Raw genomic sequence first — 18,970 nt, 5'->3', positions numbered from 1 at the left:
AAGAACTCAAAGAGCTAGAGCTAAGATATTTAGCATGAAACATGTTCTAATGGGTGTCTACTTAGTTTGTTCAAATAAAAGCGCTGGGGTCAAAATTGGCCCTGCCCCGGGGGTCATTGATTTTCCTTATATGTGTATAGCAAAAAATTAAAAAACCTCTTTGAAAAAATCCCAAATTGCTACAGTTTAGATATTAAGCATGAAACATCTTCTAGTGAGTGTCTACAAAGTTTGTTCAAATTAAAGCCCTGGGGTCAAAATTGGCTCCGTCCCGGGGGTCATTGACTTCCTTATATGTGTATAGCAAAAACTTAAAAAATCTTCTTTGAAAAAACCCAAATAGCTAGAGTTAGATATTAAGCATGAAACATCTTCTAATAAGTGTCTACAAAGTTTGTTCAAATAAAAGCCCTTGGGTCAAAACTGGCCCCGCCCCAGGGGTGTCATTGTTTTTAACTATATGTGTATAGTAAAAACTTAAAAAATCTTCTTTTAAAAAACCCAATGAGCTAGAGCTTAGATGTTAATCATGAACATCTTCTTATGGGTGTCTACCAAGTTTGTTCAAATAAAAGCCCTTGGGTTAAAATTAACTCTGGGGGGGTGGGGGGGGGGGGGAGAAGGTCATTGTTTTTCCTTATATGTGTATAGCAAAAACTTAACATCATGAAACATCTTCTAATGGGTGTCTTAATTCCAAGTTTGTTCAAATAAAAGCCCTGGGGTTTAAACTGGCCCCGCTTCGGGGGCCTATATACATGTGAGCGACCTCAGGGCCATCATGGCCCTCTTGTTATCTAATAGTTAACCCTCTAAATTTACGAATACAAAACAAATTGTGATCATCGTAATCTGTCTTAAAACATTTATTTTCATGTATTTATCTTGCTGGTTAGTTTAAACTTGCTTTCTAAGCAGTAATGAGGTTATAGATCAACAAAATCATATGTTTACATCTGTCTTAAACCCTTAACCTGCTGAAATGGCCTGGTCCAGCTTACAATTTTGGAACTGTCCATTATCAATTTTGGGGGTATCAAGATGAAAATATAACATTAGTCAGCCAGCAGTATATAGCCTGGTTAAGAATGCATGGAAGTACAGTCTGGCTTGGCTCTATACTGGCGGCAATGGCTGATCATTTTCTTTTTTATAGCAGAGTAATGGTTTAACTGTTATTTGTAGTTATATATGTAAAGAGATTTTTTTAGGGTAAATTAATGGTTTTCCCTATTTGTTTAGGATGTTTGCAAAACTGATCTCATTGTTGTGGTATTTTATCTTATGACACTTACTTAAAATGTTTACAGATAGTTGCACAAAAGTGGTCAGTTTTTTTTTGTGTTTGATATTTAGGTTGAATATTAGTTAGAAAGCTAGCACTTACTTGATATTGTCATTCTGGATAATTTATATAATATTAACTTCACCAGTACAGAACAACTGTCTGTATGCTAGAAAATACAGAATGTTTTTTGGGGTTTTTTTATTACTGCTAAAAAAAAGTTCTTTTCAGCAGTTTTGTTAATAAGAATATGTGATAGTGTCATAATATAACATCAAACTTATTTATGATTGCAACACAGTAATATTTTCTAGTAATTGTAACAATTATCTCTAATATAAAATAATGAAATTAAATTTGAATGTAAAGGGTTTGAAAGTCATTGTTTTATATTATATGAAGACTTAAAAGTATTCTTGGTATGCTATATGCTGATCAATACCATTTGAGTATATAATATTCTGATTGATTATTCATTGTAATTTTGTTGTCTTATTTTAGAACTTCTGATAGAAAGTCATGATAGTAAATACATCAGCAGTAGAAGTATCCCTTCTATTTGAGTAACCATTTAATTTCAACAACCTTCAAACTTTAAAAAAAAAAAAACTTTAAAAATTTAAAATGAAATCATGTTTAGTTTTGGACTTTTTTAGCAGTGTTGGGAAGATATTGGCTATTTACAAATGGTAGGACTATCCTGGTTGGCCTAGTGTTATTGGATGACTATCCTCAGCTTTGTGTTAGTGGTGGGACAGTCCCCAGCCTTGTGTTATTAGAAGGAGTATCCTCAGTTTAGTGATAGTGGTGGGACATTCCTCAGTCTAGTGTAAGTGGTGGGACATTCTTCAGTCTAGTGTTAGTGGTGGGACATTCCTCAGTCTAGTGTTAGTGGTGGGACATTCCTCATGCTAGTGTTAGTGGTGGGACGTTCCTCAGTTTAGTGTTAGTGGTGGGACATTCCTCAGTTTAGTGTTAGTGGTGGGACATTCCTCAGTTTAGTGTTAGTGGTGGGACATTCCTTAGTCTAGTGTTAGTGGTGGGACATTCCTCAGTTTAGTGTTAGTGGTGGGACATTCCTCAGTTTAGTGTTAGTGGTGGGACATTCCTCAGTTTAGTGTTAGTGGTGGGACGTTCCTCAGCCTTGTATTAGTGATGGGACAGTCCACAGCCTTGTGTAAATAGAAGGTGTATCCTCAGTTTAGTGTTAGTGGTGGGATTTCCCATAAGCTAGTTGTTCTATTTTCCATAGGTTAGTGTAAGCAATGGGCCTGTCCTTAGCCTAGTGTTACTTTAGGGATCTGTAGTGGTGGGGGACTATCATCAGCATAGTTTGTAGTGATGGGACTGTCCCCATCCTAGTGTTAGTGGTGGGACTGTACCCTACTATGGTTAGTGTTGTAAGCTTTTTTATGACTGAGAATAGCTGAGTATGCAGACCATCTGACAGTTTTTGTTTTCGGACCAATTTTGGGGTACATAAACTTGTATTGAGAAATCACCGTCAAAATCTTCATTGTTTGCTAGTGATAGGGTTATTATTAAAGATATTGTGTAATATTGTATCATCATATTTTGACATTATATTTAGGGAATATATTGTGGAGAACTTGGGTGAGGGTTTAACATCGAGGATACCAACATCACAACTGTAAGTCTGTGTGACCTCGCAGCTGCACGCTAAAACTGTTGTAAATGTGACACAGTGACCTCCCTTTGCTTAAAAACCTGGCATGCATAAAATAGACAGACATTTATTTCAGGCTGAATTTTACTGATATTATAGTTTTCTTTCAGTCATGTAAGTTTTAGATTTTGTAAAATGACTGTTTAAATGCATTTGTAACTTTATTGTATGAGAATATATCTGACAACTATATTCAAGATATATTTTTCCTTCTACATGTAGAGAAAAATATTCTTTATTATACAGAAAATTATTTAACTTGTATATAGGGCCTTCGATTATAAAATTAGGGTGGACATTATTAATAAATTCTAGAATTTGATTGGTTGGTAACCTTTGCAGGCTTGTAATTGGCCAATGGTAAAGATTCATTTTGAAACTGGTTCCTATTCTATTCAAGACTTGTTGAAATCTTTTGTTGTTGTTTTCTTGTTGTTTATTATTTTTACATATTGTCACATTTAGAAAAGTATGATGCTTTTTTAGCTCACCTGTCACAAAGTGACAGGGTGAGCTTTTGTGATCGCTTTTCGTCCGGCGTCCGTCCGTCCGTCCGTCGTCCGTCCGTCGTCCGTCCGTAAACTTTTGCTTTAAATGACATCTCCTCATAAACCACTGAGCCAATTTCATCCAAACTTCACAGGAATGTTCCTTTGGGGGTCACCTTTAAAAATTGTTCAAAGAATTTAATTCCATGCAGAACTCTGGTTGCCATGGCAACCAAAAGAAAAAACTTTAAATATCTTCTTTTAAAAAACCATAAGAGCTAGAGCTTAGATATTTGGCATGAAACATCTTCTAGTGAGTGTCTACCAAGTTTGTTCAAATAAAAGCCCTGGGGTCAAAATTGGCCCCGCCCGGGGGGGTCATTGATTTTCCCTATATGCATATAGTAAAAACTTAAAAAATCTTCTTTTAAAGAACCCAAAGAGCTAGAGCTAAGATATTTAGCATGAAACATTTTCTAATGGGTGTCTACCAAGTTTGTTCAAATAAAAGCCCTGGGGTCAAAATTGGCCCCGCCCCGGGGGGTCATTGATTTTCCCTATATGCATATAGTAAAAACTTAAAAAATCTTCTTTTAAAGAACCCAAAGAGCTAGAGCTAAGATATTTAGCATGAAACATGTTCTTATGGGTGTCTACCAAGTTTGTTCAAATAAAAGCCCTGGGGTCAAAATTGGCCCCGCCCCAGGGGGTCATTGATTTTCCCTATATGCATATAGTGAAAACTTAAAAATCTTCTTTTAAAGAGCCCAAAGAGCTAGAGCTAAGATATTAAGCATGAAACATCTTCTAGTGAGTGTCTACCAAGTTTGTTCAAATTAAAGCCCTGGGGTCATAATTGGTCCCGCCCCGGGGGTCATTGATTTTCCCTATATGCGTATAGTAAAACTTAAAAAATCTTCTTTTAAAGAACCATAAGAGCTAGAGCTTAGATATTTGGCATGAAACATCTTCTAGTGAATGTCTACCAAGTTTGTTCAAATAAAAGCCCTGGGGTCAAAATTGACCCCGCCCCAGGGGGTCATAGATTTTCCTATATGCATATAGTAAAAACTTAAAAAATCTTCTTTTAAAGAACCCAAAGAGCTAGAGCTAAGATATTTAGCATGAAACATCTTCTAATGAGTGTCTACCAAGTTTGTTCAAATAAAAAGCCTGGGTCAAAATTGGCCCCGCCCCAGGGGGTCATTGATTTTCCCTATATGCATATAGTAAAAACTTAAAAAATCTTCTTTTAAAGAACTCAAAGAGCTAGAGCTAAGATATTTAGCATGAAACATGTTCTAATGGGTGTCTACCAAGTATGTTCAAATAAAAGCCCTGGGGTCAAAACTGGCCCCGCCCGGGGGGGGGGGTCATTGATTTTCCTTATATGTGTATAGCAAAAACTTAAAAATCTTCTTTGAAAAAACCCAAATAGCTAGAGTTTAGATATTAAGCATGAAACATCTTTAAGTAAATATCTACAAAGTTTGTTAAAATAAACGCCCGGGGGTCAAAACTGGCCCTGCCCCAGGGGTGTCATTGTTTTTAACTATATGTGTATAGTAAAAACTTTAAAAATCTTCTTTTAAAAAAGCCAATGAGCTAGAACTTATATGTTTAGCATGAAACATCTTCTTATGGGTGTCTACCAAGTCTGTTCAAATAAACAAATAAAAGCCCTTGGGTAAAAATTGGCCCGGGGGTGGGGGGGGGGCCTATATACAGGTGAGCGACCTCAGGGCCATCATGGCCCTCTTGTTTATTGCAGTGGCTAAAAAGTTTTTTTTTATTTTTTATTAACAGTTTGTTGTAGAACTAGATTTTGATCCTAAATTATTGTAGTGATTTATTATGATTAATATTACAAAATGTACTTAGACTTACTAAGATTAACTTAGATTTAAATGAAAAATGTGTATTCTTTCGTAGATTTCTTATTTGCAATTAAGTGTATGCGTTCTCGTTGACTTCTTTTTTTTCCTATAATAATCCAATATTTACATACTGTGATACAAGTATAGTCAAATTTAGAAGTACAATATTGTATTGAATGATATAACTAGAAATAATATATTGTATGTTTCCTTAAGTCATTAAGTGGCTGTGCATATGTTGTTTTTTTTGGTAACTTAAAAAATTTCTGCTTTGCACAATTTTTCCTGTGTTAAACCATAGTTATTGTTTAGACTTGTTTTATCATTCCTGATTATATGTTCTCCCATCAGATGTTGTATCCTTATTGTTGTGGGTACTTTATGTACATTTCATTTTCCTGTCATGTAGAACTTATTATTTAAAATCATTTCCTCGAATGCGCTGTACTTCTGTAAAATGTACAGTGCCAACATTTTGTATTTAACACTTTCATTCTTACTTTATTATACTAAAAACGTGAAAAAGGTCAGCTCAAATTGTGCTGATCTTATTTACAGTATCATTTGATTTTGTGAAGAATAAAGGCTCTTTCTTTAAACTGTAGTAAACTCAATTCATTATTTATTTAATATAGACCTCCTGTCACAAAGGCATTTTGGGCCACCTCAAAACTTTTTTTTTTAAAAAAACCCACTTTGTTGTATGTGATAAAACCAAAAAATGGTCGCCTAAAATTCAAAACAGACTGTGTCAGAATTTTTTTAATGACAACCCTGATAATATAATTCTCTAGCAATACAATTTAAGCATCACATAGTGAGTGTAATAAGGTTGAAGTTTAATTATGTTGCAACTGATAATTTTAAGCAAACATTTTGTGTATATATTTTGGTTTATAGCTGTTATTGTTAAATGTATTCATATTGTGGGTGATGTGGAAATGGTAAATACTTTAATAAAACATTGATTTATTTGTGGAGATTTCTTATGTAATGGGATGTAAATTGGATACATACATGTAGCCGTTATTTTGTTGCTTACATTAAAATAGCTATTTTTTATGTGAGGAGATTTCTTTTCTAAATGACTGTTATTTGGGTACATAGCTTTAAGATAATTAGTTGAATGTTGTGTATAATATTTTATTTTATTTCTTGTTACAGGAGACAGATCAATGAAGAGCTAAGGTATGTGACATCTTAATCTTTCCATGTACTTACCAGAGTATATAATTATTAAAATATAATGTAATTTTATAAAAGTCACCTAAAAGCAACCCACCTCCAGATTTATGTTCATTTTTATGAAAACTTAAAAATTGTTTTAATGAGTAAAAATGTTGTCTAAAGTATTTTGAGGGGTTGTGATTGGACAAGAATAAAAACAAAACTAATGTTTTGTCAATATTTTTATACTGTTCCATAAATCCTGCATACCTGCTTATCCTATTTAGAAAATGAGATAACAAGGTCAAAGTCAAAGATATTAAGTTTCAAAGTAAATATATATTGTTGTTATACATGCTTTTTACCATGCTGAAGTCAAAAGTGATTAGTCTTTGCCACCACTATACAGTCGGGCCAAGCTACACAACTGTGCTGTGTGATCAGGCTCTATACTGATTTCTGATAAGTTAATTTCATATGTATAGCCCTAAAATTGACTATGGACAGTTCCAAAAATGGAAGCTGGACAAGGCTGTTCACTTACAAACCCTATTACAAGTAGGGAAACTGATAGCGAACAGCATGGATCCTGATCAGACTGCACGGATGCGCAGGCTGGTCTGGATCCATGCTGGTCGCAAATGCACTATGTTGGTTTTGTCGTGACACCGCTCATATTATATTACAGGACAATGATGCTTGCGCTGTTCCCTTCACTAGAGGAGGATCTTGGCAACTTTATAACATTTGCTGATAAGATGGACGGCTTGTAAGTAAAATTAAAGTTAAACAAACTGACTTCAGTTTAAGATCTTGTTTAACGAGCTTGTGAAAATTAGTGCTAAGACAGCACTTGTGTCAAGCGGTCATGTATTCTTATTTACATCAACACACAAGTGTCAAAGTAAACTTGAACTTTACTTTAACTTGCTGATATCACTATCCTATATGTATTTGATACATAATTGATATTGCTGTATAAAGTCTTTAGAAATAGTAGCATAACTGCCTCTTTTATGTCCATGATGCTGGTGGAGGTGGCGATAAAGATTTCACCTTATCAGTCTGTCCTGCTGTCTACCCGTAGACATACAAAACAGTGGAACATTGTGGTGTCTGTGTCTAGTTTTTGATATGTAAACATATGACGCTGTGTTAAACATTTTAGTTATATATTTTTAAGTTACTGTTACAAGTTACAAATGTGTTGTGCTGTAGAAGAGCTTTATCAAACATCTAGCCTGCAATGTTTTATATTGTGTCATATTCACCAGCTGTTCGATTCTAAGAGATTTCAATTTTTATGCCCCCATTTCAAAGAAGAGGGGGTATATTGCTTTGCATTTGTCGGTCCGTCGGTCCGTAGACAAAATGGTTTCCGAGTGATAACTAAAGAACCCTTAGGCCTAGGAACTTCAAACTTGGTATGGTGATTGGTCATGACCAGTAGATGACCCCTATTGATTTTGGGGTCAAGGGGTCAAAGGTCAAGGTCACATTGACCTTGTAAGTAAAAACCGTTTCCGATCAATAACTGAAGAACGCTTAGGCCTAGGCACTTCAATCTTGGTATGGTGATTGGTCATAACCAGTAGATGACCCCTATTGGTTTAGGGGTCAAGGGGTCTAAGGTCACATTGACCTTGTAGATAAAAACGGTTTCTGATCAATAACTGAAGAACGCTTAGGCCTAGGAACTTCAAACTTGGTATGGTGATTGGTCATGACCAGTAAATGACCCCTAATGATTTTGGGGTCAAGGGGTCAAAGGTCAAGGTCACATTGACCTTGTAGATAAAAACGGTTTCCGATCAATAACTAAAGAACGCTTAGGCCTAGGCACTTCAATCTTGGTATGGTGATTGGTCATAACCAGTAGATGACCCCTATAGATTTTGGGGTCAAAGGTCTAGGTAATATTGACCTTGTAGGGAAAAACGGTTTTCAATCAATAACTAAAGAATGCTTAGGCCTAGGAACTTAAAACTTGTTATGGTGATTGGTCATGACCAATAGATGACCCCTATTGATTTTGGGGTCAAGGGGTCAAAGGTCAAGGTCACTTTGACCTGATAGGTAAAAATGGTTTCCAATCAATAACTAAAAAATGGTAGGCCTAGGAACTTCAAACTTGGTTTGGTGATTGGTCATGACCAGCAGATGAACCCTATTGATTTTGGGGTTGACCTTGTAGGTAAAATACGGTTTCCACTCTATACCTTAAGGACCCTAAGGCCTAGGAACTTCAAACTTGGTATGATGATTGGTCATGACCAGTAGATGACCCCTATTGATTTTGGGGTCAAAGGTCAAGGTCACATTGATCTTGTAAGTAAAAACGGTTTCCGATCAATAACTTAAGAACGCTTAGGTCTAGGAACTTCAAACTTTATATGTTGATTGGTCATTTCCAATTGATGACCCCTATTGATTTTGGGGTCAAAGGTCAAGGTCACAGTGACCTTGTAAGTTAAAACTGTTTCCAATTAATAACTAAAGAACACTTAGGCCTAGGAACTTCAAACTTTATATGACCAGTAGAAAACCCTTATTAATTTTTTGTTCACTGGGTCAGAAGTCATGCATAATAACCTGATCACATGAATAATTGGCTGCCCAAAGGGGGCATACATGTTTTACAAACATATCTTGTTTAACTATGTTGTTGAAATATACTTAATGATTAGATATATATATTTTACATAATTTCAGTAACTCGATGTACATGTTGGTACGGATGAGTCAGCATGTAACTAACACACAAGATGCTGGTTCTTTCCTCAGTGTAACATTTGCTAGTTCTCTTGTCAAAGTTAAACGCAACTTTGATAAATTTGTAGTAAGTATTTTAACACATTCTTACACATTGAAACTCAATGAAGCTGTCTTCATTGAGCAATTGTCACAGTGAATTAATGTGAAAAGGCCATTCACTTTTGTTTAAAATTTGACAACAGTATCAAAATTTGGTTAATATAGCAATTTAATTGCATAAATTTATAAATTATACATTAGTTTTTCTGTAATATGTTTCAACTGATTAAAAAAAAACAATCACAAATTTAATTTCTTAGAATCAAAATATTACCAGTAGATGTAAGTTCAATGTGTCTGAATAGTAAATAAACACAAACATATAGAGATGCCAAGTCAATGGTAAAAAATAGGTATATAACCATGATTCTTAAGTTGCCAAGTTAATCTATATAAAATATTAAAAGTTTCTTCCATATTAGACTGGAATTCCTAGTGCTAGCACTATTGCTGGGAAATGTTCTAGTAATGTTAGAAGGGTTGCATGCATTAAATGATGTATTCTTGTTTGCTGTCATGAATGAACGAGTCTTTTACTTAAAATGACATCATATAGCTGTTATAAATAATGTTTTTAATCCATAAACTATTTCACACTACTATATTATAGAAAATCATACTAGATAAAAATATTACTTTTTTCATTCTTTCAAAATTCAATGAATATGTTATATGTAAGCAAAAAACAAATACTAACTACTGATACACAGGATGGATAACTGTTTATTGATAATTCCGAGCCGAGTACATGGTAAATAATAAAGCTGAATTTTTCAGTCTGTTTGGGTAGCCAATGTAAGGATCTTAATAATTATTGTTTAATATATTATATTTATTTTTGGTATTTAATGAACCTATGTATGTTTTTGCAGCTATTACAGATAAAAGCTATAGAAGAGAACAAAGTTTCAAAGAAAGCTAAATGTGGAGTGATCAGCTTTGTGAACAACTTTGAGGTTAGTGTTATTTTGGAAGTCATTTTGTAGAATTGATTGTACTGAATTTTGCTAAATACAATTTAAATGTTGATGAGACAGATTGTTTTTGTGTCGCCTCTACAGAATATTGGCGATATATAGGGATCACTTTTCCATCGTCTGTCTATCTGTCCGTCAGTCCGTCATAAAACTTGTCTGGACTACTCCTCAGAAACTACTGGTGCAATTTCATCCAAACTATGCAGAAATTTTCAGTACCGAGTCTTGTGTTCTACAAGTTGGGGTTCTAAGATTAAATACGTTATGATAATCTGGTACAAGACCATGTATTTAAGGCTTTCAAATCTTCACTACTGGTTTATGTCGACATTTTTTTTGTGAATTATATCTTAAATTCTGGATGAAGATTAATTGGTGCTGAAACCAGTATAATCCTTAATAAAATTAGTTCAACTGACCTGATGTTTGAAGTGTAGTTCCTCCTTACATACTTTCAACAGTTTTCATTCTTAAATTTGATGAAAAAAGTGTTTGATTAAAAAAAAAACTACAAAGAGATTCCTCAGCACTAGAATGTTATGTAAATGACTGTCTTTCATTCAAAAACAAATTGTTCAAATTCAGTTTTTAAAAACAAGAAATTATGTCATTTTTACAGTATGAAGTTTTTATTACTGTATTCTGATGAGAGTTTTATTTGAAAGATTGTTTTGTGTTAATAAATACTAATAGTAGTTAAGTTTCATGGAGTTATCTGAACAGAAGTTACCTAGTATTAGGGGTGTTGTTTTTTAGCAAAAGAAAGTGTTTTGTTTTAAGTAATAAAAGTATTCTTTTTATTCATTTTTTTATGTAAAATTGTCAACACATCAACACTTAGTATGTCAATTTTATTGGTAGTACTGGGCAATGCTTATAACTTATACATTTATGCGAGAAAAATATCTTATTTTATGTGAAAGGTTATAAAATTAGTGACGCTATAAACAGAGTATTTTGTACTTTTTTCTGCAGGATTTTGCGAACCAGGCAGAGAGTATATTCCGAGGTTCCGAGAGACATGCTGACCTAGATAAAGCCTATCAGAGGCTGGTGAAAGCAATCTTTGATAATATCTGTAGAATATCTGGGGACCATCCGAAAACTCCTAGAGAGGTTATAATGATGGGTGAGTATCGTATAATAATAAACATGTGGTCAACAAAATGTTTTGGGTTTTTTCTGGTATGAGTTTAAAATGATATACAAAGGGGGTTTATGGGAGTTCTTAGTCATGTTAACTTGAAGGATGGTATATTAATATACACTGTTGATGTGACTAACTCAAAAATACTTGTTAAATTTAGTGCTGGAAAAAAAATATGATGTTAAGTGATAGCTGGCTGGCCAGTAATTGTAATTCTACAAGGTCAAAATGAATGACTTTTGAAGGGAGGATAGTAGTTTTAGATAGAATGTAAGGTGCTAATACAAGTTAAATTTAACAATTTGCAGAATGAAAATACAAATAATTCCTGGACTATATGAGTATATTTAAATATTGTAAGATACTTATTTGAAGAAGCATTAATATGCAAACAAAATATTTTGAAATGATAATAATCTTTTGATAATAATGGATTTCAAAGTGGAAATGGCCTCTTTTAATTGAGATAATAGTACTATGATTTTTTATTATAGAAAATTTCAAATAGTATTGCATGAGGATTTCTTGTTTTCTCTTTTCAGAAAACTTCCATCATATGAATTGTAAGTATATACAAATACAGTGTATCTGGATAGTAAAATAGATTTGGTGTATGAAGTACAAAAACATTGACTTAAGTTTTCCTTATAAGATACAAAAACAAACATTAACTTAAGTTTTCATTTAAAGATTCAAAAAACATTGACTTAAGTTTTCGTGTTTAAGATTATAAAAATACTATTGACCTTATGAAATACATGTTATAGAGAAGAGAAACAAGGGAAGCAATTCATCATGTTAGGAACTACAGTTATCTTTCTTGAACCATATACATCTGTTAAATTGAGATGAAAGTTTTGTAAAATTTCAGCAATACTGTCGGGGTTGAAGATTCCATGTTTGGAAGCAGATAGAAAAGAAGCGAAACAACAGTACCAGGAAAATCTGAATGCTTATACAAAAGACAGGCTGGGCAGACCACTGGAAAAATTACATGTATGTTTTTTTGATAACGGTACCACATTCATTGTCTTAAGTTTGGTACCATTTCTTATTCAACATAATAACAAGTAAAATGGTTTCCTGCGGTGAACATTTTAATGATATAAAGATATTTCATTTAACTATTTTCAACATTATTGGTGATAAATAAACGTTTGTATCAGGAATATAGTTGACAATAATCGAACAATATAGAAGAAGGTCTTTGGAAAAACTGCATGTGACTGTTGTAAGACAGAGAAGGCTCGAAAACATAAAACAATATTAATTATTTTCTTTTTTAAGAAAATGAATTAAATAGGCCTACCATTTTATGAAATTAATTCCGGAGCAAAAATAAATAAAGTAAACACACAAGTTTTATGGCAGAAAATAATCTATTTAAATTATGGCAGAAAATTAAGGAAATATCACGTAATAGATTTTTCTGTTACTCAATTAGGAATAATTCGGACATAATTCCTACAGGTAATCGTAAGTACGGCAAACGTATTTAGCTGGGTTTTCGAAAAGGTCAAATTAACAGAATCATAATACGGTTTACAGATTCAATGCTCCTCCATTGTACGAAAACAGGTTCTACGTGCTCCTCCATGCCTCAAAAGTTAAACGCGTACCAATACCCTGCGGTCTCCAGACCGCAGGGAAAGATCCTAATGAAAACTGATGACATGGGATGTTATGATTGTTATCATTTTTCTAAAAAATTCTACAAAAGCATACACAGTGCAGCTAACTAAAATATGTGATTCATGTTATGTTCATATAATTGATGGTGTTGTAGTTTTGTCTTGTCTGCTACACTGTTTCAGGACCATAAATCTAGGACTGCTTTCTTAATTACTTTTAATGTGCATAGTAGTAGACCCCTATTGTTTTAACAACTTTTATAGGATTGTTTCTTGGTGATCAGGGTGTGCCATTGTGTGCTTTATACAGTTGAATTTTCAAGAGTAAATATAGAAATCTCAATAACACGCACTTACAATTCTACAATGTCAAAAAATAAAAATAGTGATTTTCAAATCAAAGTACTTGAAGTATTATTTGGATTGAAACTACTTGTATGTGTGGTGACAGAATATTTTATCAGCATAAACATCTTAAAGAGAGAAGGAAAATTAAATATTTTATACTTAGATTATTATTTTCATTAAAATTTTGAAAATGAGCATAATAAGTCTTGTCCTTATATGGTTATGTATTGTAGACATTTGTTGAGGGAATAAAAGCCAAGATGAACCAAGGAGTAAAAGCAGAAGAGATTGGATTTCAGTTAGCTTTTAGTAAACAAGAGTTGAGAAAAGTCATTAAAGAGTACACAGGCAAAGAGGTATGTACATTATGTACATTTTAAATTAGTACATGACATTTATAGAGAAATGTTGAATTAGTGAAAGTTTAATACTGAATTTATTGAATGAGATAAATACAAGTATATTATGGCAAGCCACTGCCGAGCCATGCATATTTTGTTCAACAAAGCCTCAATAAATTTAGTAATAAACTTACACAAATATTCTTTTTATATCAATACAGAATAAAAAGACATTCAAAGTGAAAAAGAACAATTTTATTGCCATGGCTTAGTAAAATGCTAATTATTAGCACATCTTTATAACACTGTATAACGCAAATGATTTCACATCAAAATATATGCACAGCCTTGCATTACTATTTTTAAGCAGTAATAAAAGAGGCATTGGTATGTGATAAAGTCGTTTACCATATAGTTGCGAGTAATTTCAAAATAGTTTTACTTAGTGATAGTGAATCAAAAAAAAAAGTATTGAAAATACCAAACATATTCATTATACATGTACATTAAAATAGACATGTTTTCTTTTTATTGTATGCTATTTTATGTAATTTACAATAAAAACTTCTACGATGAAATGTTAACTTGTTTATAGCTAATGTTGCAGAGGTACTATTTTTCTTCTTAAACTGGATAATTCATTGATTATCATAAAACAAAAGAGTTGTATATTTGTTATTTTCAAAGATTATTTCAGTGGTTTTCAAAAATTAGTGAAAGTTGTTTATTGTGAAATGTCCATTGTTTCATAATATACCATTCTTTTTTATTTACAGGTGAAGAAATCATTAGATCATTTGTATAAGAAGGTGGAGAAACATTTAAGTGAAGATGAAAATCTTTATCAGGTGAGAGGCATATTTTGAAGAAAATAAAAAGATTTTATTTTCAGTATGTTTACTGCTTACAATTAAATGAACTAGGCATATTTTTCAAAATTTTCATGATAGCGGTGCTATTTATGATTTGATTTGAACCAAATTTGCACAGAACACTTATAACCAGTAGATCTTGGTTCTTATTTTAAAATGACCTGATGCTTTCATTAAGAAGTCCTCAACAGATTTAATTGAAATAATGTCCCTGGGGTGGACAAAGGCCTATTACAGTACTAACCAGTTTTATATATACATGTAAACTTGTATAGTAAAAGCTTTTAAAATTGTGTTATAAGAAAGCATAAGACTTACAGGCTTAATGTTTGATATGCTTCCTAATCAAATTTTGGACCTTTAGTGCAGTATAACATGTTATTAAAGTTTGACCTTGAGTGACCTTAAATATGACCAAGTGACCAACTGTTGGTATGGTTTCATGTAAAACTATTTGTTGGTATATATGTTTGTCTAGTTTTATGTATATCTATTTGTTGCTATGGTTACATGTATTATAACTTTTTCATGGTAGTTACACACAGAAATATTTGTTGTTATAATTAATGTATATATAGTTACATGTATAACTAATTGGTTGATATAGTTAAATGTATAACTAATTAGCTCGACTATTCGAAGAATATGAGAGCTATTGTAGTCGCCCCGGCGTCGGCGTCAGCGTCCGCGTCGGCGTCTTGCGTTGGTTAAAGTTTTTTGTAAAGTCAAATATCTCAATTATTACTTGAGATATTTCAATTGAAACTTACAATACTTATTTATAGTAACAAGGTACATCAGATTGACAAGTTGGATAACTCTGCCACAATATTGACAGAATTATGCCCCTTTTTAACTTAGAAATTTTGGTTAAAGTTTTTTGTAAAGTCAAATATCTCAATTATTACTTGAGATATTCAATTGAAACTTACAATACTTATTTATAGTAACAAGGTACAACAGATTGACAAGTTGGATAACTCTGCCTACAATATTGACAGAATTATGCCCCTTTTTAACTTAGAAATTTTGGTTAAAGTTTTTTGTAAAGTCAAATATCTCAATTATTGCTTGAGATATTCAATGGAAACTTACATACTTATTTATAGTAACAAGGTACATCAGATTGACAAGTTGGATAACTCTGCCTACAATATTGACAGAATTATGCCCCTTTGGAACTTAGAAATTTTTGGTTAAAGTTTTTATGTAAAGTCAAATATCTCAATTATTGCTTTAGATATTCAATTGAAATTTAAAAAATACTTTTTTATAGTAACAATGTACATCAGTTTTGCAAAATTGCATAACTCTGCGTGCAATATTTGCAGAATTATTTGCCCCTTTGAAACTTAGAAATTTTGGTTAAAGGTCAAAGGTCTTCAAAGATATTTACTTGAAACTTTACACATGCACTAAGGGTCATAATTGGAGGGTCATAATTGTATGTCACTGACCAAGTTCCATAACTCTACCTTGCATTAAGGCTGATTCATATCCCCTATTCTACTTCACATATGCATTTAGGGTCATAATTGTAGGTCACTGACAAAGATCCATAATTCTTTCTTGCATTTAGGCTGATTTTTCCCCCCTTTTTCAACTTAGAAATTCATGGTAAAGTTTGGCTTGTAAGCTGTTATCTCAATAACTACTGAAGGGTTTGTGCCTTTTTTGGGACAATTTATGCATTCATAATAATAAAGCAGTGATTTACTTCATAAAACATCTTAATAACAAGCCTTTGTACCTTTTCTGTCAAATTTATGTATTCATAGGTAATTAGTATTATTATAATCAATAAAACACCCTTGTGACATTACCCTTAGAATAGTCAAGCCAATACTGTATAATTAGACTCTCTGTAAGGCCAATAACATGAATTTGTAAAAAAAAATTAGCCCTTTTGTGAACTTAAAAAATTTAACATTATCAAGGCTCTTTTACTATCAAGCACTTAGAATAGTCGAGCGTGCTGTCCTACCGACAGCTCTTGTTGGTTGATATAGTTACATGTATAACTAATTGGTTGATATAGTTACATGTATAACATATTGGTTGTATATTTCAGGTTGTATGGGTTGCTATGCAGAATGAGTTTATCAAGCAGTACAACACATATGTAGAACTGATCAACAAATGTTACCCAGACTCTAATATAACACTAGAGTTCAGTATAGATGATGTGTTACAGTTCTTCTCCAACATTGGCCAGTCACATTAGTCATGATGGTGGTCATACTGTTACTCTAAAAATACTCGTAAAATATTTAGAGGAAATCTACTGTGTAAATTATGAAAAAGAATCTTTTTTATAACATTTATATCACAAGCTTACACTTCACCTGCAGAATTTGTTTAGGTATGTTCATGGCAGTGTTTACGGTCGTTGACTTCAAACCACTTGCCCCTCACTGCTGTGTGAATTCAAACAGGGACTTTGGATTCTTTCATGTGAGGAAGCTATCCAGCTAGCTTATGGAACATCGTTGGTTTTTCTAAGGTGCCCATTCATGACTGAAATAATATAAGGAAGGGCACCCGAGTTCTTCCTCAACTAGTAAAGCTGGAAAGTCGCCACATGACCTATACTGTTTTAGTTCACACAAAAAGGGAAATTTGTGAAATGGAGTTTTAAAGGGTCTTTTTAATTTTTAAGGGATTTCAAACCAAATTACACAAATTGAGTTTGCAGCATTATAGAGCCTTATTAGACTGCTCAAATGTACAGCCTGGTCTGGTTATATGCTGGTGGCATAGATTAGTCACTGACAATAGATATATAATTTGTTACAATACTGCATGTTTGTAAGATCACTTTTTAGGAGATAGTCGTGATGTTTATATACATGCTGCTGTAAATCACCTTTTTTCTCTAGAAAAGGAAGTTTGCAGTATCATGAATTGTTTTATAAAATTAATATTCCTGACGGGTTATATGGTCTTATATATTTACAAGCAACCATTTATATAAGGCCATAATTATAACCTCAGAGGCTAAAATTGTCTTTTTTCATCATAGTTATACAATGCATTAAGCACAGATCTGTGTTAGAATTGCTTCTGTAACTAAGTATTTATCAGTGCCATTATTATAATTAGTTATTTTTTGTAATGGCAAATCTTTATAATTTATGTCAGTTTGCGCCTTCTTTGGAATTTACAATATTTTATTTAGTGTGATGTGTTTCTAGCTAGGAAAAGTCATTTCTGAATAACAATTCAATAGCCATGAATGAATAAACCATTAAATAGCTTCCAGCAATTAGCATTGGTACTGTTTTATGAATTATATGATGAAATTAAATGTATGGTTCACTTAAAGAACATCATTTTACAAAAAACATTTATTATTTTGATTAAGAGATAGTCAAGTAATTATTATATTTCAGCCTAAATGATTTATTCATAAATATACAGGTTTTTTGTTGTTTTTTTCCCACACAGAATATAATGTAGAAAGGCTGTATTCAATGCAGTTTCTTAAAATTATTCTAATTCAGAGTTAACAAAAACAATTATGCTAACTATTACAACAAGAGACATTTTATTCCTTGCTGTAGTCTTAGCAGGGATCTGTTTAAGATATTGAAGTATATACTGTGTTTATAAGATGCTTAAATGTGCAATATTTGAATTATTATTATTATTATGATGATAATATATGAATAAAATATATTAACATTTAGCTATGCCTTGCTTATTCCTATTTCTATAATAGACTTATTTTATTTCTTGTTTTTTCTTGTAAGTTGCTGAAATTCTTGCTGAAAGTCCACCCCTCACAAAAGTGTTAAGTTGACTCAAAAAGTTTCTCGGACATTTTGACCACGAAGACCAAAACAATTTCTGTGAACCATTAAATTAAAATGGCAAACTTCTTGATGTTCACTAACTTGAACAATGACATATTATTAAGTTTATAGACCAGATACCAACAAGTAGCATTCCTGATTAATAGTAATTCAAATAATAGTACAATGTATATAATTTGCCAACAGTTCATTGATTTTATAATGCACTATATGCTCTGATAGTATGATACTAAATCAAAAGTACAGTAACCTTTACATTTCAAAATGTTATGGGAACCATCATGTGTTGACACTATCTGATATAACTCTACCGACCTTTTAAGGTTATTTTCAATGATTTCACCGAAGATTTTAATGCGTGATAAGTTCATTAACTTAGTCATCTACTGCCACACTCACCTTTAACTTGCAGATTTCGTTTTCAAATTTGTAAGTGATGACAAAGGGTAATCTTTGTTAAAAATTATTGACGCGACAAAGTCGTTCTCGTTTCTTCCGAAGGTTTTGTTCGAAAGGGTTTT

The 18,970-nt window shown here is 32.5% G+C and overlaps 1 protein-coding gene across 4 annotated transcripts in view; it reads left to right on the top strand.

Annotated features, from left to right (window-relative positions):
• Positions 1-18,322, top strand: part of LOC132736782 (exocyst complex component 1-like) — a 32,319-nt gene extending 13,997 nt beyond the window's left edge. For 2 of the 4 annotated variants that reach the window (XM_060723999.1, XM_060723998.1), the window contains 11 exons: positions 2,877-2,936; positions 6,502-6,525; positions 7,193-7,273; positions 9,217-9,343; positions 10,191-10,274; positions 11,271-11,424; positions 11,985-12,005; positions 12,314-12,438; positions 13,655-13,777; positions 14,539-14,610; positions 16,706-18,322. In XM_060723999.1, the coding sequence (XP_060579982.1) occupies positions 2,877-2,936; positions 6,502-6,525; positions 7,193-7,273; positions 9,217-9,343; positions 10,191-10,274; positions 11,271-11,424; positions 11,985-12,005; positions 12,314-12,438; positions 13,655-13,777; positions 14,539-14,610; positions 16,706-16,858 (1,024 nt within the window). In that variant the 3' untranslated portion in view covers positions 16,859-18,322. The remainder of the gene's footprint in view (positions 1-2,876; positions 2,937-6,501; positions 6,526-7,192; positions 7,274-9,216; positions 9,344-10,190; positions 10,275-11,270; positions 11,425-11,984; positions 12,006-12,313; positions 12,439-13,654; positions 13,778-14,538; positions 14,611-16,705) is intronic. The other 2 variants (XM_060724001.1, XM_060724000.1) reach the window with 1 other exon arrangement.
• Positions 18,323-18,970: the final 648 nt, after the last annotated feature.

The sequence above is a fragment of the Ruditapes philippinarum genome, unplaced genomic scaffold, assembly GCF_026571515.1.
Source record: "Ruditapes philippinarum isolate M1 unplaced genomic scaffold, ASM2657151v2 ctg10667_1_1_1_1, whole genome shotgun sequence".
Lineage (NCBI taxonomy): Eukaryota > Metazoa > Mollusca > Bivalvia > Venerida > Veneridae > Ruditapes > Ruditapes philippinarum.
Note: the sequence above shows the minus strand (reverse complement) of the source record. Positions and strands in the feature narration are given on the sequence as shown.